Source organism: Silurus aristotelis (assembly GCF_946808225.1).
Source record: "Silurus aristotelis genome assembly, chromosome: 4".
NCBI classification, from domain to species: Eukaryota; Metazoa; Chordata; class Actinopteri; order Siluriformes; family Siluridae; genus Silurus; species Silurus aristotelis.
Window position 1 is genome coordinate 6,294,506 of NC_139577.1, and position 24,121 is coordinate 6,318,626.

Consider the following 24,121-nt stretch of genomic DNA (forward strand, 5'->3'; position numbering starts at 1 on the left):
CTGCAGGCTCATGGGAGATCCGGCACGGAGCCGCGTGCTCTTGAGAACCTTGGAATGGAGCACCTTCCTCCTCAAGGGGACTGTAGTGGAGATCCACCACCTCTATCCCCAACTTCCCCAGAAGCAGCCCGCTGAATTCGGCGAGTGAGCCAAATTTGCCCCCTTTGGCGCTCCATAGTGAGCTGGATTTGGCAAGAACTTCTCCAGACAGGAGGGAAATACAGAGGGCAATCTTGGCTCATTCGGAAGGAAACCAGGAAATGTTAACAGCCACATACTCGCCGATGCCTTGCAGAAATCCGCCCAATTCGTCTTTTTTCCCCGAGTAACGAGCCGGTAATCCCCTCGCGCTCTCTGAGGGGCGTGGCGCAGCCGCGCTCTCATGATCCGGCTTCTGTGGATCTGAACCGCGAGAAGCGGCACTGAGCTTCCGGAGGAAATCCGAAGCCGGGTTCAGCTGCCGATCCGTTGCGGTCGGAATCGCGGAATGGCGAATCCGCGTTCGGTATAGGTCGGTCGTTCTGTCAGGCTGCAGACGCGGAAGCCGATATAATCCGATCATTGTCCTTTTATTTCAACAACCGTACAACACAAAAACACTCATAAGCCGTTGAAAACAACAAACAAAGACATCCGCTCGATACGCGTTGTCCGCTATGAGTTCGAATGTCCCAAGCATAATCCATAAAGCCTTCGGCAATGAGTAATCCAAGTCGGAAGTGGAATTTGCATATACAGCCGGCAGTCGAGCAGCCACGCGATTGTCCAGCTTGACAATATAACGACCGACAGCCTGTGACTCAAGAACGTGAGTTTATGTAGTCTGATCTTTCATGAGCCACAGCTGTCGGTAATCTTGGGAAGCAGCGTGACTGCTATCGAGGGGGGCGTGGCAGGGTGAATCCCTGACAGCTACAGACGGGGGCGTGGCAGGGTGAATCCCTGACAGCTACAGAGGGGGGCGTGGCAGGGTGAATCCCTGACACATACACACATGCAAATTCCAAAACCACACGCGATAAACAAAAACCGCGATAAACAGACGTCACCCCAAAAATGCTATTTGATGTATACATTACTGTACTGTATTAAGACTTTACTTTATTTTTATAATTAATAATTATATTTTTATTAATAAATTCCATTATTACAATATTAAACTCCATAAAAGCAATTCCCTATAAGTGTTTTGGTTTATCGTGCTATCTGCAAGAGACCGGGAAAATCCGCTAAACAAATTAGTAATGTGGCAAATGCAATTTCGCGATAAACCGAGTGCGCAAGATTCGAACCACGGTAAAGCGGGGGATTACTGTATATACATTCTATACAATTAGATGCCGAACTCGCAAACATCCCGAACCATCTAGAGACGTACCAATGCCAATTGGATCCCACTACATGTGTGGAGTTTTGACATTGGACCTCCTGGAGTGTTTAAAGGCTCTTGCATGGAGAAGCTGATGTTGGATCTGTGATGATCATAAATGTTGAGCTCAGTAGCTCCTAGTTTTATAACCATAAAGACTGTATAAGACTGTAGAAAGAACATTACTTATAATCTTATACTCCAGTTAGTTAGACCATGTTAGTTCTCACTCTCCAGTGTTTTGTATTGTTGAAAGATTTATGATCACACTCTTGATGTCACCCAAATGAGGATGGGTTCCCCTTTGAGTCTGGTTCCTCTCAAGGTTTCTTCCTCATAACATCTAAGGGAGTTTTTCCTTGCCACAGTCGCCATGGCTGCTTATCAGGGATAAATGCAAACCATTCACCTTAACTGTTGATTTCTGTAAAGCTGCTTTGAGACAATGTCTGTTGTGAGAAGCGCCATAGAAATAAACTTGACTTCACTTGACTTGACTTGACAATTGTTTATCTCCAGCTTTGTGGTAACAGTTTGGGGAAGAACCACTTGTTGAAATGTAAACGAAAAAATCTTCCTATCATTCATCTTAAATCTTAAATTCTGTATATCTGCTTTGAGACAATGTCCATTATGAAATGCGCTATAGAGATTAACTTGACTTGACTGTCTAAAGACAACCTACTTTGCTTGTTAATACAGGAATGGAAAAGCCAATTAGACACTTGTCAGGTCTGGTTGTAGGTATGGTTTTAGTGAGGGTGAATGATTAATTTAATCAAAGGTGTACAGATACACTGAGTCCACTGAGTTTAGTCTGGTGAACTGGTGTATGGTAGAAGTCGAGGAGGGTGTGATTGGGAATGGGTTTTGAATGGAGCTGTCTTCACTCAGCTGTGTGTTTGGGTATGGGAGCTGAGGCTAAACAATGACGAAGGATATAGAACAAATAGGCTCAAACAGGACGTGTGTGTGGTAAAAAGGAAAGAGATAACTCAAGAGGGGAGAGAAAGAGAGAGAGAGAGAGAGAGAGAGAGAGAGAGAGAGAGAGAGAGAGAGAGAGAGAGAGAGAGAGAGAGAGAGAGAGACTGATAAAAACTTTTAACTTCAGAAACTCAAATCAATTCATGAGGAAGTTGCAATTTAGAGAGAAAAGATAAAAAAGGCTGATTCCTAAGAAATTGATTTTAATAACAGTTTTAAATAGCAGAAGTAAATATACAGAGACATTGTCAAACAAGGACAAAGAGACCGATCAGACAAGTTGTTAGGATTATTTGTTGCTCTACAAGTTATGGAGAGAAGAAAAGGAGAATGCTGGCGCAATCAACTGGGTCCTGGTACCTCAAGGTCAAGAGCAGCACGTAAGCCATTGTTCTTTTGTAAAGTCTTAATACCACAAATGACAGACAAATCTGTTGATCATGTTTTACAGAGCGCATGTTTCGTCCTGCTACAGTTATGAAATGTTATTAAATGGTCATACAAAATCATTCTGTTAAGCTCTGGGATGTTTTTGTCTGTTTTTTTATTTGTCTTATGAAAAGCAGAAGCTAATATATTTTTGTTGCTTGAAATTTTACAAAAGTGAGAGATGATAGAAATTTTTTTAACACTTTAAAATATTGATTTTGTTCATAAATCATTTGTTTAAGAATTTACAAAAGAAAGATTATGAAAAACCAAAAATGTAGTATTCGTATTAACCTTCATATATATATATATATGTGTGTGTGTGTGTGTGTGTGTGTGTGTGTGTGTGTGTGTGTGTGTGTGTGTGTGTGTGTGTGTGTGTGTGTATCAGGTTCACTAATTGATCGGGGTCAAATGCATATAAATTGGTACAACCTTATGTACAGATTCCTCCGGCAAGTCGTTTCATATTAAAGGTATGAACGAAAATTTCTCCAAAATTAATATGACTATTTATTCAAAGAAAACAAAAGTAATGGCATCCTATAAAAGGAGGACACAGTTAGCACTTGTCTGTGATAACCTTTTAAATGCAGTGGCTGAGCTGTGCTATTGGAAGATTTAGTACAGTGCCCAGAAGGGTCTCTTTCAACATTTAATCTTTATTTATTTGGACATTTTCAGCTTTCTAGTTTTTTTTAGGTGTCACCAAACGTAATTTATAATTGTAATTTTATGTACGTATGGCTGTTACGCAAAGCTTAGTAATATGGTACCATGTCCAAAATTGTATAGAAAACTCCAGTTTTTGGACAGGGTAAAAGTTTTTCACAGCATAATCAACATTAACCTACTTTTCCATTTTCGAAACTGAGACCTTGTGTAATCAGTATATTGATACACACCTGAGCTTTAATAGATAATTGTATTTTAAAAGTAATGAAAATTACAGGAAAAACACAGTATAAATTTTTAAAATCCCTAAAAACTATTCTCTGTATATGCAAAAATGTCCAATACAGTTTTTTACATTTCATTTCATAAAGGTTTGTTTTTTGATATCTAATACCTCCAATCCATCTTTCTTTTTTCTTTTATTGGCTTGATACTTATTCTGGATATTACTAGATTGCATGAAAGATACATTACCATAAGATTTTAAAGACACTATGGCATGGGTTTAAATACTGCTAAGGAATTAATATGTGTGCATGAGTTTGTGTGTGTGTGTGTGTGTGTGTGTGTGTGTGTGTGTGTGTATATATTATTATTATTATTATTATTATTAGATCATGTAAATACTTCAGTGTTGAGCTACAGGTGAAACAGTAGATGGAGCTGCTTCATTAATTTGCACTCTACTATTTGGGTAGAAAAAGATAATTGCAGTGAGACTTTCTCTTTGTGCTGTTATGCTCTTTATCTCTGAACCCTTTAAATAATTTCTACAAAAAAATAACAATATGAATATATTCACTGAAAAATTACTTTCTGAGTTTTCTGGCATCATAAAAATGGTACAATATTAGAAGACAGTATGATAATATTCTAAGTTTTATCATGATAACACATCTGAAAGGTCAGTGATTACATGTTATGTAATAATGTTTCCGTAACTGTATTGTTACATTTGGGTTTGTTTATTTATTTATTTATTTAATTATTATTTAATTTATTCATTTTTTATTTTTTATTTTGGGGGGGGGGGGGGATTTGGAATCTTTATGTTTTTTAATGTAATTTAATTTAATGTCATTTTATTATAAAGGCTAGTGGGGAGCGATAATGATTATACATTATAAATTTTTTTTTAATATAGTTAGTTAGTTATTTAGTTAGTTAGTTAGTGTTTAATATTTTTTCGTTTGTATGTAATTTTATTACATTTTTATTGCAGAGGCAAGTTTGAAGCAATAATGATAATACAGACCCACATGAGGTCACTGCCTTATTTCTTGTATTTTTTTATTTGTGTTTTATTTTATTGTATTACATTTTTATATTTATTATATTACATAAATACATTTTTAAATATCAGCAAATAGAAGAATCACCCATGGTTATGAAGACTAACATCTAGTCACTAAGAAACGACACTGCTATGGCAACACAAGACCTTTTTTAAATACTATATGTGTGTGTGAGTGTATGTGTGTGTGTGTGTGTGTGTGTGTGTGTGTGTGTGTGTGTGTGTGTGTGTGTGTGTGTGTGTGTGTGTGCATGTGTGTGTGGGTGAGCTCATGTTTAACATGGTTATATCAACTCTTATAAAAATGTCTTGCCTGTTTCCAAGGAAACTGGCTATTTTGTGTGGTTCGCGGAGGTGTGTGTGGGTGTGAGTATGTGTGTGTGTACATGTACATTTTGTGTAATTAGAGAGGAACTTTGCTAATTGTTGTGCTGGCAAGTAATTACTGCATGACAAAATGAGAGATCTGAAAGTAGGATGCCAACACACACACACACACACACACACACACACACACACACACACACACACACACACACACACACACACACACACACACACAAAGCCTCATGCACACATTTTGATTCCTTAGCAGTATTTAAACCCTTGCCATAGTGTCTTTATTTCTGTCTTATTGAACCACCTGTACATTTTAGTGTACTGCACCTGTTCATCCCACAGCACTGTTGAGTTCTGGATTCTGATTGGACAGGATTATCTGATTACCATCACAGGTTTGGATGAATATGCTCATTCTACCACGCTTCAGGAAGTTTCTGAGCAACATGCCCACAAACTGCTTTTTTAATTTTCAAAATTACTCCAGCTTTGATTAATGTTCTTTAGCAGTGTGCTGTATGCCTGTATGCCTCACTGGTGCAGTGCAATTTTCTCCTTTGCTGAAAAACAGAAGCCTGAGGCGAGAAAAGTGTGTGTGTGTGTGTTGGGGGGTTAGTTAGTCTTTGGCTCGACCTTATTATCTCTTCCTACTCACACTAACACACACCTACACACTCTGTAAATCAGTGCACAGTTGAGATGCAGTAAGCACACACACACACACACACACATTTCACACACACATAGTGTATGACCTTTTATGGAGCTGTGTGCAAAGTGTTGAGTAAGGATGATGGTTTACATTCACTCCTGTAGGTGTATGGATGAGGATGTATTAACCTCAAAGAGAAAGAGAGAGAGAGAGAGAGAGAGAGAGAGAGAGAGAGAGAGAGAGACACAAGCATACACAAACACTCCTATTTATTACAATCTGACTTAAAAAGTATTAAAAACATTTTTGTTGTTTGTCCGTGTTACTTTCTTTTTCTTGTTTAAACAATGACATTATTTCCAAATCTATAGGTTTTAGTTATTTGCCACATCCACCCTGGGCGCATACAAAATAACCTTGAAGGTTAAGGTTAGGGGTTCAAGGCCCAGTATCGCTACGCTGCCACTCTTGGGGCCCTTGAGCAAGGCCCTTAACCACTCTGTGCTCCAGGGGTGCTGTAACATGGCTGACTGACTGTATGCAAAGAAATACAGTTTCTCCGTGGGAGCAATAAAGTCGGGAGGACAGGTTTTTTCTGTTGTTTTTTTTTTATTAATTTTAATTTGTGGGCCCCAAATGGAAAGAATTTACAGATGTTGAGACATGTCATATCGCTAAGGACACGGTTCCACATCATGTTGACCATTTTATTTATAGAATAAAATTACAAAACTAAATATACTAAAAAAGGAAATGTTCCTTAACCAGTTGGGTTTTCAAATTAATAATAAAATCAATGTCACTCCCGTCATGTTGTTGTCGTTATGTTTTAATCTGACTATTTACACATGAAAAAATAAATAAATCTAAGTTGAGAACCAGCTTAACATTTTGAAAAATGATTAGAACTGTGATTAAATGAATAAAACTAATAGAATTAGTTCTTTGCCCTGAAATAAATGATTCTAAAATAAATAATTGTTAAATTTTTTTGGTTCCCACTATGAACCCAACCTTTACAGTTTTTTTCATGCTTGGTGCTTTATGTCTATTCTGACCCGCTTGTGCATCCTTTTTCCTTGCTGCAGTAACACCCGAGGCCATCGGCTTCTTGTCCGCAGTGGGTGTCTTCGTTGTGCTGCTTACTATCCTCTTCCTTTTCATCAACAAGAAGCTGTGTTTCGCCCGGGTAGGGGGCCTGCCGTGCTTCGAGCTTCGTGGCCATCGCAAACGCAAGGAACGCTCTGGGATCCACCAGGGTCTGGGTAAGTACACAGCCATGACGTATGGGGGCACGGACTTTTTTTAATCAGAGTGAGGATTGGATCATGTGTAGAGACGAGGGTAGATATCATCTTTACCAAACACATTTCCACATATTTTGGGCATTTGAATGAGAGATTTTTGTATCACGGACATGACAATTTTTTGCCGATTGGTCCTTTTAGTTGACTTGAGTCGTTTAATTATTGCTCTGAGCACTTTTAAAAAGTAGACCAGTTCCTGGTTGAACGTTATCCCACTCTCATATACACGCATATCATGGAAAGACTCATTACACTCTGTGTGTTTAGTGCTGTGGTATTTCTAGTTTGAGTGCCTCCCTTTGTAAACACCTACCATGTGGTCAGATCCCCACCTGCACCTGCCTGTATTCCTTCAGCTGGGAATACAAGGATATAACTTCTCAACTACATCAATAGCCTTAAAAAAGGTTTGGCCTGGTTGAGCTAAGGCATTGCCTGCGGATTGATTTTTTAAAAACAACATTTTCTGAGCTTTATTGGACTGAGGTTTTTTCAAGAACTTCAGGAAAAATGTATTTTTGTTCTTGTCATCAACTTTCCAAGACATTTTATATTACTCCATGATGCTACTGGAAATCAGACATTTCTTGAAGGTAGCAGAAGAAGAAGGTATTCTATAGCTCTGAATTTTTATGGACTCTTCAGGATCTTGGGATTACAAGGATACAATAGCAGCAAAACTTTCCAGGAACATTTGGATTGGTGTGGTTGTGACGTTACTACAGTAAATATTGGTTTCAACAGACAACGTTTAGGCAGAGTAGAAGGTACGGAGTAGATCTTTCCGAACATCCGCAGACTCAGCAAGATACACATTTCGATCTATTTATCCTCAGAATGTTTTCCTATGATCGGATGATTTCAATGGCACAGGAGCATCAGTGATGTTGTCTACTCTTCCAAAGTTTTGGGATTGGTGTGCTTAGTATTTGTTTTTAAAAAAGAACCCTTGGTAGTGAATGTATCTTTCAGAAGATGTTTGGACTAAATATCATCCAAATGCCCAGCAACCTTTGAACTGGTTGTGACACTGCTGCTGTTACTGGGAACTGTCTTTAAAAAACATCTCGGCATGTAGAAGTATAATAGAAGGTTTCTAGTTTATCTGTCTATAGATCTCTGTGTCATTGGGTTTTTCCACTATATTGGGATTACATTGATTCAACATTCATCAACGACATCAGTTTTCTAGGGACCTTTGACTTGGAGTCATGGTAGAAACTATTGGAAACACCTTAGAAGGTAGTTCAGTGAAAGGCATGTAAATATTTTCAATAGATCTTTAAACTAAGCATTCTTCAATATCTTGTGAGACTTTGCCCAGAGGTTTTTGGAGGAGTGTGGTTGAGTAGAGGTGTTGTGAAATATAGTTTTTGAATAGGAGCCTTTTGGAGATCCCTAAATAGTCTATCAGGTGTATCTTTGAACAACAAAGAAGACCTTTCTAAAGATATCTGCACGGATCTTGCTATCAAATGTGTTCTTTGCATTGACATTGAGGATCATTGGTTAATTAGTGATACCCAGCCTCAACTAAAATGGCAGATTCCTCTCCATCAGCGTTCTCAGTTTGGTTCTCTCAGTTCTCAGACACAGTAAAAGCCTCCTTCCTAAACCTAGGACCCAAACCAAACTCTGACTCAGAGTCTGAGGTCATAGAGGCGAACCAAACTCAGGTGGACGTTTCATCCATGAGTTCCGAGGAGAGGCTTCAGGTCCTAAATGCTCAGCTGGCTTCCAGAGGTCTAATAGAGCCAATAGCATGTCGTCTGACTCCCATTAATGAGGAAATGGAGGATGTGGAAAGCAGGCGAAGCATTGCGTCCTCACATCCACCCAGTGCTGGTGAGAACCTGCTAGTTCAGTTTTTAATACGAACATACTGAAATATCTGACTTTTCCAGGCATATGTGGTTCTTCCCCAAACTGTTACAAGCTCATGAGTGTATAGGATGTTTTTTGTATGCAGTTACATTAAAATTTCTGTTCACATGAACTAGGAGACCTAAACCTATTCCAGAATGAAATGTTGCTGTGCACAAAGCCAGCACCATGAAGATATGCTTTACTTGATCTGGAGTGGAAGATTTCCTGCTATAGAGCTCTGACCTCAACCCTATTGAACACATTTGGGATGAATGTAAATGCTGACTGCACCCCAGGCCTCCTCACCTACATCAGTAACTGACTTAACTAACACACTTGTAGCTGTCTAAACACAAATCTCCACAAGCACATTCCAAAATCTAGTGGAACTCTTTCCCAGAAGAGTGGAGGTTATTATAACAGCAAATGGAGACTCAATGGGATGTTCCACTAACCTTTGTCTATATAATGTACTGCTCTGTTTAGATACTTCTTAGAATTTTGGTCGCAATCGTCTGAGAACAGATTTTGTTTCAGCATTTATCACTTTAACACATTATTATTTTTTTAATCTGTTCCTTTTTAGAATAATTGGGAAATTAGGACAGTGATGAACTGAACACATTTAAGTGAAGGATAGTATTCAGAGCTCTCTGTGTGTGTGTCTGTGTGTGTGTATTTGTTTGCATTTCTGAGTCTATGTCTAATGAGTAAACTGATATGCAGAGAGAGCAGCCGCCCTCAGAAAGTAAACACACACACACACACACACACACACACACACACACACACACACACACACACACACACACACATTAGCAGAAGGTTCAAACACTCTTCATCTGTACCAGTAATGAAGAGACATCTCACATAAAAACCCACATACATACAATGTGAGTCAGTTCATTGATGTGTGCTCCTGAGCTTTACTTTAATGTGCAGGAGTGTGAATTTTAGTTTTTGTTCCTGATCTTGTATAAACAAATATTCAATCGATTATTCACAGACACATCTGAACATCTCTGACACATCTGAACATTTCAGGCAGTGTTCCATAAATAAGGATGTTTCTTTTCCAGCTGTTTTCCATTTTTCTTTCTTTTTGTAAACGTCATTACTTCTAGCATACTTTGCTAGCTATAAACAGTGCTAGTTTTATCTCATGCTAGCAAATTTTGCACATTGCCAGTAAATTTTCAATTCTAAGAGAAGTTCTTTTCCCATGTTCTCTTGTTCCTGTTTTGCTATGTCTCTATCTTTGCCTCCATTTCCTATGATGATCTTTCTTTATGCAATAGGTTTGTGGATATTCATATTGCTTTTTGAACATCCCATAACATATTTAGTATCAAAATTTGCTACTTGAATGACTTTCACTTTTCTGAGCAGATGATCCTCTAGAGATTTGTGGAGATTAATTCCTTGGTGTTAGAAATGTGTTAGTGTTAGGAGGGTGTTAGTACAATTCAGATACTGAGGTGAGGTGAGGAGGCCTGGGGTGCAGTCAGCATTTAAATTCATCCCAGAGGTGTTCAATAGGCTTGGAGCTCTACAGAAAGAGATCTTCCACTTCAAACGCATGTAAAGCATATTTTCATGGAGCTGGCTTTGTGCACAGAAGCAGTGTCATGCTGGAATAGGTTTGATCTATTTCAAGTAAAGGAACAATTTCATCCTACCATGTGCAAAAACATTCTATACAATTGTGTCTTCAACTTTGTGGGGAAGGACCACATATTCTGGAGCTGGAGAAGTCAGGTGTGCCAATGTCTATAAAAGTGTAATTAAAATAGCTCCATGCAGATAGCAATATAGCTCAATGTTGGGATTTCATACACCAGGATACAGACTTTTTTATATATAAAATCTATAACAATGCAATGTTGTAGAACCAAATATCAACTCATACTAATGTGATATAAACAAGTATCTATGCGTGCTGTGGATGTCTCACACATCGACACACACACACACACACACACACACACACACACACACACACACACACACACACACACTGTTCTAATGCATGGTGTGTGCTGTGTGCTCTCAGAAGCCACTCCAGGTTAAATAAAGATCTCAGTTTTCACCAATCAGTCAATAACAGCTTGGTATGAGGCAGAGTTGCCATGGCAGCCGAACATGTTTGTGTGTCTTAAGGGCTGGGGGGATGCAGGGATGGGGGTAAATGAGAAGGAACGAGAAGAAAACACTCAAGTGTGAGAAGGGCATAACCATGGAGACTGCTGCAGAGCAGAAAAGAGAACCGTTTCAATGCATTTTATTGGAGTGTGTGAGTTTAGTTATATTTACATTTTACATGGATGGATGGATGGATGGATGGATGGATGGATGGATGGATAAAATAATGGATAGTCTGACCAATAGATCAATGAACAGACAGACAGACAGACAGACAGATAGATAGATAGATAGATAGATAGATAGATAGATAGATAGATAGATAGATAGATAGATAGGTAGATAGATAGATAGATAGATAGATAGATAGATAGATAGATAGATAGATAGATAGATGGATAGATAGATGGATAGATAGATGGATAGATAGAATATAATGTATAATGAAATTGTATTTGATGATGTTTAAAGTTTTGATATATATTTGTGTGTAGTAAACAGTTACGGGGATGATGGTGAGATCTCCAGTTCTTCAGACAGTGAGGAGGAGATTGTGAAGCGCTTCGAGATATCAGTCTCGAGGTCTCAGAGTTTTCGCTCTGGAATCTCAGAAGTCACTACCCAGAGTGCACCAGGGCGAGAGCGCAAGTTTGAACGGCTTCTCCCTGAACAGGAGGTGAAGGAGGAGGGCAGCACTGAACCATCAGACTGTGAAGGTACACAAATAATGAAGTGGGTGTTGCTTCTTGCATTGCTAACCCACCATTCATAACAAAGCACATAGCGATGTTCAACACAAACTATATAATTATTACAGGCCATTTTAGGCAACACAGAATGAGATTCTACAAACTCGTTGGCCAATACACACAGCCAAGGAATACTGCAATAAAATTGAGAAAATAATTTAAAAAATGTAAAACTCTGTGTGGTGTGTCTAGCTGGTGCATTGCCCTGCGGAACCTCAGCCTCTCCCTGAATAACGTCAACGATTCTCTTTTTTTAATAACACAAGCCAAATTTTATTTCTTGGAAATTTCGGTCACGGTGGCCTTGTTTTCAATTTCCATAATGACGCAGGTCTTCGGTCGTCACGGTAACGCATTGCTGAAACAGAACATTTAGTTCTTTCAGACAACGTCCATTCATTATATATAAAAAAGATACAAATATAAATGCATTCAGTGGATTTCCTCACTGACATTTCTGTAATTTATAAAATTCAGTTAAATATTTTTCTGTCCAATTGAGATGAAATGTTTAATGTTGGGGAAAAGGCCAGCGCAGTCCTGAGTGGTCTGCGGTAATCAGTAATATTAACGAACGCAATATAAAATATATCTGAATCTGCTCGTTTTAATAACGTTTATGATCATTTCAGGTTTTCCTGCTCAAACACAACAGGGTAGACTAAGACTTGTTAAACAAAGGGGGGGAGGGTAAAAAATTAAGAGAAAAAAATAAGTAACAGGGCATTTCAAGTAAAAAATTTATAAAAAAAAAAAATAGGGAGAAAAGGAAACACAAGGGGGAAACTGATGTATGAAATTATATTAGAGACAATTGGATTTTTAGAATCCTGAAAATCCTCATTTCCAATGCTTTATCTTTTAAATTTAGAATAAAATTTCACTTCATCACACACAAGCTTCACCATGTTGGGGGTATTTTTATGTTTTTCCTTTGTAGACGCAGAAGGACTTAGCAGAAGAAGTTTTCAAGAGCCACTCTCAGAGCAGAGGGATCCTTTAACAGAGTCACTGTTCCAAAGAGACCTTAGTGTGGCAGATGCATCATCTGTTAGGGGACGTGTGTCCTCTGTGGGATCTCAGGGATCTGAGACACTGCCCCGGGGTCATAAAAGTCGGCAGGGAAGCTTGGGACGCCGGACTCCTTTGTCACACACAGAGATGGACATGGCAATGGATAATCCAGGTTACGATTACAATGAGGCTACAGACAGCTCGTCTACCTGGAGCCCTGAGGTACTGGAGTGTGTGTGTGTGTGTGTGTGTGTGTGTGTGTGTGTGTGTGTGTGTGTGTGTGTGTGTGTGTGTGTGTGTGTGTGTGTGTGTGTGTGTCTGTCTGTCTGTCTGTCTGTTGGAATGCCACACTTTTGTATATATCTGCCCTTCAGTCATTTTATAGTGTATATATGTCGGTGTCTGTTGGTCTTTCTGCCTGTCTGGTAGTCTGTCATTCTATGGTATATATCTGTGTGTCTATAAGTCTGTCTCTCTGTCTGTTTGTTTGAACAGTCTGCAGCCACAAGTGCCAAGAATACTGCATGTGTGCGAGTCTGATGGTTTTATTTTTATATCTGTTGCTCATTTAAGTTGTCCTCTTTTTAGCAATAACGCTTTTGGCAGGAAAATGAAGCAGGAGGCGTGGAAAGCGACCTGTGTGTTTTTTGGCTGATTTGAGTCAGGCGAGCTATGCCTTTACACGTGACTCAGCACAACTGTGTCTGTTGGTTTGTCTGTCTGTTGAAATGCTAGTACACCGTTTATGTATAACATTATGACAGGTGAAGTGAATAACACTGATTTTCTCTTCATTATGGCACCTGTTAGTGGGTGGGATTTATTATTAGGCAGCAAGTGAACATTTTGTCCTCAAAGTTATTGTGTAGGAAAAATGGGCAAGCATAAGGATTTGACAAATTGAGATAGGTAGATGATTCGATGTCTTGTAGTCTGTCATTCTATATAAGATGTATACTACAGAGTGACAGATCAACAGACAGACAAACATTTATTAAATCAAGTATATATATATATATATATATATATATATATATATATGTGTGTGTGTGTGTGTGTGTGTGTGTGTGTGTGTGTGTGTGTGTGTGTGTGTGTGTGTGTGTGTGTGTGTATATATATATATATATATATATATATATATATATATATATATATATATGTGTATATCTGTTTGTGTGTCTCTTTGCTTGTATGTCTGTCTGTCACTCTGTCTCTTATTCACTTTCTGTCTCTGTGCTTGCTCTGTGTTCAGTCTGATGTACAAACTGAATTATGGTGTAACAGAATGATGTGTATGAATAGTCATGAGTTTGGTGAGTTATCATAATTACTGATCCTGAATATTCACAAGTCATCATGCGTCAAATATGCTGTCTGTGCTCTTCTCACACTGTTGAGCTCTGGTTTTGTGTGAGTGAGTGAGAAAATTCTGGTTTCGCACAACAGGAGTTGAAGCACATTGCAATGTAAGCATCACGCCATGTACAGTTTACTTCTTGCTTTGCCCCTCAAGCATAAGAGTACACTCTTCTCACTCTTGCCAAACCAGTTCTTTGCCCACTTGAGTTCATGCCTACATGAGAGGAAACCCTATCCAACCCTGCGCACCCAACTATAAACTCTGCCCAACCCTGCCAACATGAGAGTAAACCGCACCCACCCTTGCACACATGCCTGCATAAGAGTAAAATCTTTTTAATCCTGCCCCCATATGATTAAATTCCGCCCATTCCTGCCGATATGTGAGTAATGCCCTTTTACATCCCGCCCACACAAGAGCAAACCCCAGCTACCCCTGTCTATATGAGAGTAAGAACCGCCCACTAAGGCACACACAAGAGTAAACTCTGCCCATCAATGACAACATGAGAGTAAAATCCCATTACTTCTGTCTACATAAGTAAAACCTGCCCACTAGAGTAAAATCTGCCCACTAATGCCATCATGGGAGTAAAACCCAATCCCTTCTGACTATATAAGAGGAAAACCCACCTACTCCTGCCTACAGGAGCATTAAACCCAATAACTTCTGTCTACAAGGTGGTATCAAAAAGTTTCAAGACTAATGGTGCTGACTGGTGCTATTATGACCATGTGCATTACCGCGTATGCATTTTTGTGAAATTCTGCATGAAACTGGGCAAATCTGCCACAGAGACGTTTGACAAAACATGGTGATGCTGTAATGCGTCGGTCTAGGTGTTTTAAGTGCAGAACATTGCTGGAAAACGATGAGAGATCAGGAAGACTTTTAACGACCCCTCAACCACCGAAAAGGTCGAAACTGTTAGTCAACTTGTGCATGATGATCATCGGAGAACAATCCACATGATCTCACTGAACCTTAGATCCTCATTAACCCACCCTACTCACCAGATTTGGCTCCTGTGGACTTTGCCCTATTCCCAAAAATTTAGATCCAGCTCAAAGGTCTCTGTTTTGACACCATTGTGGAGATCCAGCACGAATCGCAGAGGGTTCTTGACACACTTCAAAAGGAACTTCCAAGACATATTCTAGAAGTGGCAGGAACACTGGGGGCACAGTATTGCAAGGGACTATTGTAAAGGTGATAGTGTGTTAACATAGATGAATAAAGTACTTTCTTGTAAACAGAGTTAGTTTTAAAACTTTTTGATACCACCTCATACATAGGAGTAAAGCCTGCATACTGCTTTCCACAAGAGCAAAACCCACCCACTCCTGCCCACACAAGAGTGACCTCTGCCCACTCCTGCCCACATGATAGTTAAACTCAGTCACTCCTGTCCAAAAGAGAATAAAAAACACCCACTCCAATGATATTTTATGGGTTTAAAAAGATTCCAGTCCTGGTGCACAGCTTTAGTTTTGGTGACAGCATGTCTAATGATCTATAAACGCAAATTAAACTTCTCCATGCCCCTGACCTCTTTAACCATATGGTGGACAACTTGAATGTTCTTTGGTGCTGAGTTTTGTATCATTTGGCTCCCAGTCAGAGTGTAAATGAAACTTCCTCTCCTTCCATCTGTTCAGAGCTGAAACACTCACTGTATGTGTGTGTGTGTGTGTGTGTGTGTGTGTGTGTGTGTGTGTGTGTGTGTGTGTGTGTGTGTGTGTGTGTGTGTGTCTGTGTCATTAGGAGCAAGCTCTGTGTTTGTATTTGTGTGTTTCCATCTGCTCCAATCTAAGAAATACAATCTGTGTATAACTCATGTTTCATTTGTGTTGAATTTCTTGTTTATTTTCTCATTAGCATGAACGTGCGGCCAGCGTAATCTCAGAGCCCCGCCCCCCAAGCACAACACCCCGCCTGCCAATTTCCAAATGTGGTGACCTAGTGATTGTTCTCAGTTACCGTCCTGACTCCTCTAAGCTTCTGGTCACCGTAGTGAAGTCGCTGGACATCCCGGATAAAGCGCGGAGCGGCATGGACACATGGCAGGTGCGCGTGGTGCTGTTGCCAGGAAAACGTCAACGTTACAAGACCGCCGTGCAGAGGGGCTCGACTCCACGGTTTGAGGAGACGTTCCGCTTCACAAGACTCGATGCCTCTGAGTTGAACACGTCGGCTCTGCGCTTCCGCCTGTATGCCATAGGCAAGATGAACCGAGAGAAGATGATGGGAGAAACCATCTACTCACTCAACAAACTCAACACCGAAAGACACGAGGTCACGCTCGTCCTGGAACCTCGCAGCAACCTGAAGGTGTGTGAGTGGACGTCTTTGTATACAACACATGTATTGGTTTAATTCCGATGATACTCACACATACATCTGAGTACACACACACACACACACACACACACACACACACACACACACACACACACACACACACATACACACACACACACACACACACACACACATTTATGTCTCTTTCTATGTAGGTTTTGGACTCTGAGCTGTGTGTGAGTGCTCCTCCTGACAGCACCTCCTCCAACCAGTCTCTCTCTCACGGTGGAATTCCTGAGTTGCTGCTCGGTCTGGCCTACAACCCCACCACAGGTCGCCTCTCAGTTGAGGTCATCAAAGGGAGCCACTTTCGCAACCTGGCGCTCAACCGACCCCCTGGTATATGTACACACACACACACACACACACACACACACACACACACACACACACACACACACATGAAAGAAAAACATATTGCAGTGGTTTTAATACTGCAACACATCTCAAAAAGTTGGGACAGGGTCATGTTTACCACTGTGTAGCAACATGTCTTCTGTCCGTTTACATCTGTAAACAGTTGCTAAAATTTTGGGAGAGAAATTCTGTCCCATATGTGTCTGATAGAGGATTATAGTTACTCGACAGTTCTGGGTGTCCTTTGTTGTGCTTTCTGTTTCATGATGCACCAAATGTTTTCAAATGGTGAAAGGTCTAGACTGCAGGCAGGTCAGTTCAGCACTCGGACTTTTCTACTACAAAGTAATGCTACTGTAATTGATGCAGTATGCAGTTAGCATTGTCTTGCTTAAATAATCAAGGCCTTCCCTGAAAAAAGACATTTTCTGGAGGGATTTGTAAAACCTGTATATACTGTTCAGATTTCATGAGCCTTTCCAAATGTGCAAGGTGATGGTATATGATCGTATGCACTCCCATACTATCAAAGATGTGGCTTTTTGAACTGAGCACTGATAACAAGCCAGATAGTCCCTCTCCTCTTTAGTCTGGAGGACAGGCATCCAGTATTGATTTTCGCCCTTGTCCCTGCAGATTCCTTCAAACTTTGATGATATTATGTACTGTAATTGACTGTTAACTGTTTTTCAACAATATGTAAGGAGCATTATTCTAAAGAATAATGTGTTTAGAGAGAACTGTGCAGACACAGATTTGTAAAACCCATCTTTGCATCTCATCATGTTAACTCAATTGTGTGGGTTCTGACGCCACCAAATAAATCTTTCGTAGATACGTACGCGAAGCTGACTCTGCTCAACTCCATGGGTCAGGAGATCTCCCGTTGCAAGACATCGGTGCGCCGTGGACATCCCAACCCGGTGTTCAAGGAGACGTTCGTCTTCCAAGTGGCGCTGTTCCAGCTCTCTGACGTCACCCTCATGGTGGCCGTTTACAACCGCCGCAACATGAAGCGCAAGGAGATGATCGGCTGGCTGGCGCTGGGCCAGAACAGTAGTGGCGAGGAGGAGTCGCTTCACTGGCAGGACATGAAGGAGAGCAGCAACCAGCAGGTGTGCAGGTGGCACGCTCTCCTCGAGGCGTAGACGAACAGGACAGATGGAGGAAGCTGATGACAGGAATCCAACAGCATCAGCAGGGTTGGGCTTAAAATGGTGACAGCAATGAGATCATACGGAGCAGAAAAAATAACAAAATCCCATTAGCAAAGGAAACAAATATGCAGGGGAGATTTGATGGTCGTGGTGTACGATTGGACAGATGATATAAAGCAAAAGAAATACACACCTCCATTCCTCACATGTCATGTAAACCACACAGCAAGAATGGGGTTAAATATTAACAGGCACACAGAAACATTGTTCTCAAAAAAAACTTTCTAACAAAAGAGAAGGATTATTTTATTATTATTTATTTTATTATTATCATTAAATAATCAAATTTGAAAAGATTTGGACCATAAACATGCACAGATGCACTATGTACAAACTTCAGGGTGCATCACATGTAGTTAAAAAAAAGAATTGAATTGAAATAAGAATGATCATTTCTCATTAAATGTACAGTACACTGCTGGTTCTGGTATCATGGTCACTGCAGTCACTCTACTTATTACCTCTTCTGAGTAAGCATTTTATATAAAAACATATAAAATGTTTAGGTTACTGAACATTTTCAGGTTACTGGCCTATTAAAGATAGTGTAGTGGGAAAGGAAAATGTTTTCTGAGAGAGAGAGAGAGAGAGAGAGAGAGAGAGAGAGAGAGAGAGAGAGAATTGAGAGATGATAAGCTGGTGTTAATGGATTTCCATTAAATGTTGTTATAAGGTAAAGTCTAAAGTCGAGCAAGAGGAAGATGTCATTAGAAGACCATGAGACAAAAATGCATATGGTGATGGAGAGACTGCAAGATATACACACACACACACACACACACACACACACACACACACACACACACACACACACACACACACACACACACACACACACATGTGAAACACTCAATTATTAATACAGAAACCCAGAGTACTGTCAAAAAGAAAGAAAAAAAGGCAGACAGATGCATAACATGGAGTTATGCTTGTCCTCTAATCGGTTTCTGATTTATCTTTACGTTTTCATTTCCATATTTTTCTGTCATATAGTGTAGTAGTATGTATTCGAAATACTGCATATTGTTAATATTTAATATTGATAAATTTGAACACCATTACTGATAATGATTAGTTTTGTTGTTAGGAGTACTCAGTTGAAATTCTATTTTTGCACATTTGCCAGTTGCACTTTACAATGAATCTCCTGTTGTATAATGGTTTCCGCACAACATTAGACAACCACCACCAGATTAGATCTATGATTTCCCCTTAACATTAGACCACCACCAGGCTAGATCCATAATTTCCCTACAAAATTACACCAATACCAACAGGGTAGATCTATGAATTTAAGATATCGATGCCAAATTTTGACTTTGTATCATCTTAATTTGATAATACCCAAAATCATGTTCACTTGTATTTTAATTATTTTATTCAAAAACCCTAAGGTTAATTCTGCAACAAACACAGATCTCATAAAATCTCAAAACATTTTAGAAATGAAAACCGGTTTTGAATTCAGTAGTGTGGAATGTGAAGTTTTTTCTGTTCCTTTTCTTTTATATATAATTTGCAGGCAAAAAATACACGCCTGCAAAAATGGATTTTTTAAATAGGGTTTATAGAATTCTTTTTCTACACACCAGTGTTATTCTTTCAGTCTCTTGTTCTCAACCAACCTGTAATTTCTTTCAAACGTTACTTACAAAGGCCTGGGTGCTCAAGGTCACGTATGAGCTGGAAAAAATTAACTTACCTAGCAACCCATAGCAACCACATTCCTGTATCTTTTCTGAATTCACATTGCAGAGGAAACAGAGATGTACCGAGGTTTATAGTGAGGTTATCAAATGAAACAAAAAAAGTATTTATAAAATGATAATAGTAATATTCAATAATAAGCTGTTGCTCAGTAACCCTTCAACCGACACAAGCCCAGCCTTGATGATTCAGTTGGATTGCTAGTATCAGAAATGACATTAAAGGAAGATTCTGATTCAGTGCTTGATAAGAAAATTCTGCTAAAATATGCAACATACTTCAACTTGATGTCTCCTGATGTTTCCTGAAGTTTCAACAAAGCATGAATTCACACAGTGTGTGCATCAACCCATGCTTTATTCTCAAAGACTGAACTTTTAGGACAACCAGAATCATCTCCTTTACATGGTTTACATTATTAGTCCTTTTCATCTCCAGGAAGTGATGTCACAGCGCAGCTCAACTTGGAGTGCTTGCTCCGCCATTATCACTGCTCGAGCCGCGTGATTGCGTGAAAGGAAGCGTAATTATATGCCTCTGATGAACTCAATCTAGCTTGGGGCTTTTGAGCGGAGGATGCTGTTGCTGGATGTGTTGTGGAAAAAACATCTGTATCTTAGTAGACAAGTGATGATGATGTTTTATACGGTGTGTTCATTAGTTGTTAAAGAATGAAATCAAGAAATGCCCAGGATGTAGTAAGATTAATGCACAACAAGCCAAATAACGATATTGTCTATTGGGGTAATGAGGAATCACAGCATTATTCTCAAATCATATTCTTGATTCTAATTGGTCAAAAGGAATTGATGTATTTTCTCTAAAAGCGGCTATGACCAATTTTATTTTAGCATGTATGGAAGGAGTCTTCAGTGTCAGAGCTAAGAAAGAGCACAAAAATGAAAGAAAGGCTTGTAAGGGAATGACTCTTTACAGCTACTATAATGTAAGTGACAGCATGAGCTAACTTCAACAGCATTATACTAAGTGCAATATGTTGTTGCTTAGAGTAATGACTTCTGGGTATGATATTAAAGGGTAAAAATAACCAAACAACTTAGTATTCAGTACAATATCATGTGTATTATGATGCCTTTGAAGCTGTAATTTTACACAGGGGTTGTACAACTTAAACCTTAAACACCAAGAATTTGTTGTATTGTAGCTTTGGAACGTCACGGGTTATAAGCCGAGGTCGTTTTTTAGAGATGAATAACATGTAAAAGTGTTTACATTTCACATACTGTCCATTGTCCAGCCCTTTGTCTCGGATAAACTGCATGTCTGGAATTTACAGAGGCTCAAACCCCTTATGTTTTCTGTGACGAGCTAAAATATATTTGAATATAACGCATGTTTCGCTCTGTACGTGAATATGAAGTGCCTGATGAGGTGTTACATCTGCATGCAGTTTGCGGATGGATAGAGAAGTTAGACTCTACAGCGTTATGGAGACGCATGTAAACGTGTGTGTATATGTGTGTTCCAATGTTTTTGTATTTAATAATATATTTTTGTCTATCAGTAAACTTGTAGTTACACATTCTTTTGTTAGTTTTTATGTGCATTGTTAATGCTGTACCTGCACGTGTTTCTTTACATATGTGTGTGTGTGTGTGTGTGTGTGTGTGTGTGTGTGTGTGTGTGTGTGTGTGTGTGTGTTCTTATATGTTTGGGTTTACATACACTATGTGTCAGAAGTTTGGACACACCTTCTCCTTCTGTGTTTTTTCTTAATTTTTTTTAGTATTTTTGACACTGTACATTAATACTGAAGACATCCAAACCATGAAAGAACACATAGAATTGTTTACCAGACATAAAAGTGTTAAACATCCCAGAATATTTTTAAAAGAAGTCTTAAAAGTAGCCACGTTTTGCTTTGATGACAGCTTTGCACACTGCATTCTCTCAATCAGCCTCATGAGTTAGTCACCTGCACAAGACAACTGATGGTCTTAACTCTAATGCGCATTAAGAAGGCGAGAAATGTCACAGATGAACTCTTGAAAAGGCTCACCTGTGAACTAAAAACCATTTGTGCCTGCCTTTGTGTGTATGAATGTATGTGTGTGTGTATTCTTTTTTATATGTATTGAATGTGTGTGTTTTCTTTTTAAATGTATTGAATGTGAATGTGTATGTGTGTGCGTGTACACGGAGCCTAGCAGCAGCACGTGAGAGAGTGGTGAGAAAAATAAAAGCCTGGAGCTTGCCTGATGTGGCGTCATCGCTGCCTAGTGACTCGTTGCCCAGCGACAGCGAAACAGCTGTTGCAGTGAGAGCCAATGAGGAGGCGGCAAGAGGCGCGTGCCCTCACTTTGTGTTAGAAAATGGGGAGATGGGGGGGGTTATTATAGAGTGTTATTTAAAAGTGATCATACACGCTTACATACATACACACACACACTCACTTGCATCAGGACCAGGGACAGGAGCGGAGTATTAAAGCGTGTACATCCGGGAGACTTGAGTGATAATGAGCCACTGAGCTGGAGAGAAGAGTGGGAGCTGATTTCTGGCTTTTCCTCCTGCATCTTAATGATCAATGGTAAGCTTCACTGCTGTGATCATTTCTATCTTTTCCTCTTAGAATATTCATTGCACACGTTCAGTTGCTTGGTTTGCATGCATTGCATGGATGTGCCTGGTCTCAAAGTGTACCTCATCACTGATTTCATTCACACTGGACGCGTTAATGCATTCAAACTTCATGAAAATATCAAAGAAAATGTTCATAACACAGGAAAATCACTTTTAGGATCAAAATGTCTAACAGCATGGCGTTGACTTGGGTCATTTATTTATTATAGGGCTAAAACATAGGGCTTTCACACACACAAACACACAAACCCGACTTCACCCATAGATCCATCCCATTTCACACATGAATTTGCCAAAACAAATATAATTTCCCCTAACTTTACATTGCATATTGGTCTTTTTCACCCCACACATGTTTTCCACTGTTCACGTGTCACATGCTTAACACTGAATCTTTACTAGTAATATAGAAATAAAGCTCTAAGATTTGTTTTATTTGGACTCTATTTATCCAATTTTTATCAATCACACTGAATATACACATATCATATGAAAAAATTCTGCTGCACTATGTTTGGCACTTACTTCCACTTGAAATTGGATCTGTTAAAAAACCCCATTATTTAAAGTTAATTCTGATCTCAGTGACCATTTTTAGGTAAGCATTGTTGTCTTTTGTTGGGTTTAAAATCTGCTGAATCAGGTAGGGGCGTACGTTTGAAACGGATGCTGTAATAGAAGGTAATAAAGATATAAGGCTTTATAACCGTACACAGGTCATAATAGTGTAAATCTGTGAATTCTAAAAGGGTAAGAAGGTATATATTTATTTCTGTGTACTATTATTGCAATATATACTATTGTTCCAGGTCAAAAAACACTAACATAATTTCTTATAGTAGACCACGTTAAGGGGTGATTGATTGCAAAAATGTATACTACAATGTGCACCGATCAGAAATATCATTATGATATTATAGCATCATGATTGGTGAGTGAATAACACTAATTATCTCTTCATCATGGCACTTGCTAGTGGGTGGGATATATTAGGCAGCAAGTGAACATTTTGTCCTCAAAGTTGATGTATTAAAGCAGGAAAAACTGGCAAGTGTATGGAAGTTTGACAAATTGTGATGGCTAGATGACTGGATCAGAGCATCTCCAAAACTGCAGCTCTTCTGGGGTGTTCTTTGTTTGCAGTGGTCAGTATCTTTCAAAAGTGGTCCAAGGAAGGAACAGTGGTGAACTGGCAACCAAGGCTCATTGATATACTTGGGGAGTGGTCATGGGTGGCAAAGGCACATTGGTGCACGTAGTGAGCAAAGGCTGGTCCGGGGGGTCCAATCCAACAGACGAGTACCTGTAACTCAAATTGCTGAAGAAGTTAATGGTGTTAATGCTCGACAGGTCAAGACTGTTTTGGTAGCAAAAGTTGGACCAACACAGTATTAAGCAGGTGGTCATAATGTTATGCCTGATCCTTAGTACTACAGTGTAATGGCCTAAAATATTTTCAGAAAATGCTATTTGTACAGTTGTATTAATGTATTATGTATTGTATTATGTTTCGTGTGATCTGATGTGACACGTAATTCTTTTCGGATCTGCTTGATTCGTCTTGACGCCCACCTCTGGATGGAGCTCTCTTGAATATGAGACCACTCTTTGCAACTGGTCGAATGGTTCCACATGAACAGCTTGTTGACATCTTGTCGCTTGTTTTAGTTATGAATTTATATTTCTCTCTGTAAG

At 39.4% G+C, this 24,121-nt stretch overlaps 1 protein-coding gene across 3 annotated transcripts in view; it reads left to right on the plus strand.

Moving 5' to 3' along the window:
- syt16 (synaptotagmin XVI) overlaps positions 1 to 21,365 on the plus strand; it is a 28,599-nt gene extending 7,234 nt beyond the window's left edge. The window contains exons 1-7 of one of the 3 annotated variants that reach the window (XM_083540462.1): positions 2,478 to 2,733; positions 6,831 to 7,007; positions 11,552 to 11,773; positions 12,747 to 13,042; positions 16,059 to 16,511; positions 16,697 to 16,880; positions 17,733 to 21,365. In XM_083540462.1, the coding sequence (XP_083396588.1) occupies positions 2,664 to 2,733; positions 6,831 to 7,007; positions 11,552 to 11,773; positions 12,747 to 13,042; positions 16,059 to 16,511; positions 16,697 to 16,880; positions 17,733 to 18,046 (1,716 nt within the window). In that variant the 5' untranslated portion in view covers positions 2,478 to 2,663 and the 3' untranslated portion in view covers positions 18,047 to 21,365. Of the gene's footprint in view, positions 1 to 2,477; positions 2,734 to 6,830; positions 7,008 to 7,296; positions 8,895 to 11,551; positions 11,774 to 12,746; positions 13,043 to 16,058; positions 16,512 to 16,696; positions 16,881 to 17,732 lie in introns of those variants that run through there. The other 2 variants (XM_083540463.1, XM_083540461.1) reach the window with 2 other exon arrangements.
- The last annotated feature ends 2,756 nt before the right edge of the window (positions 21,366 to 24,121 follow it).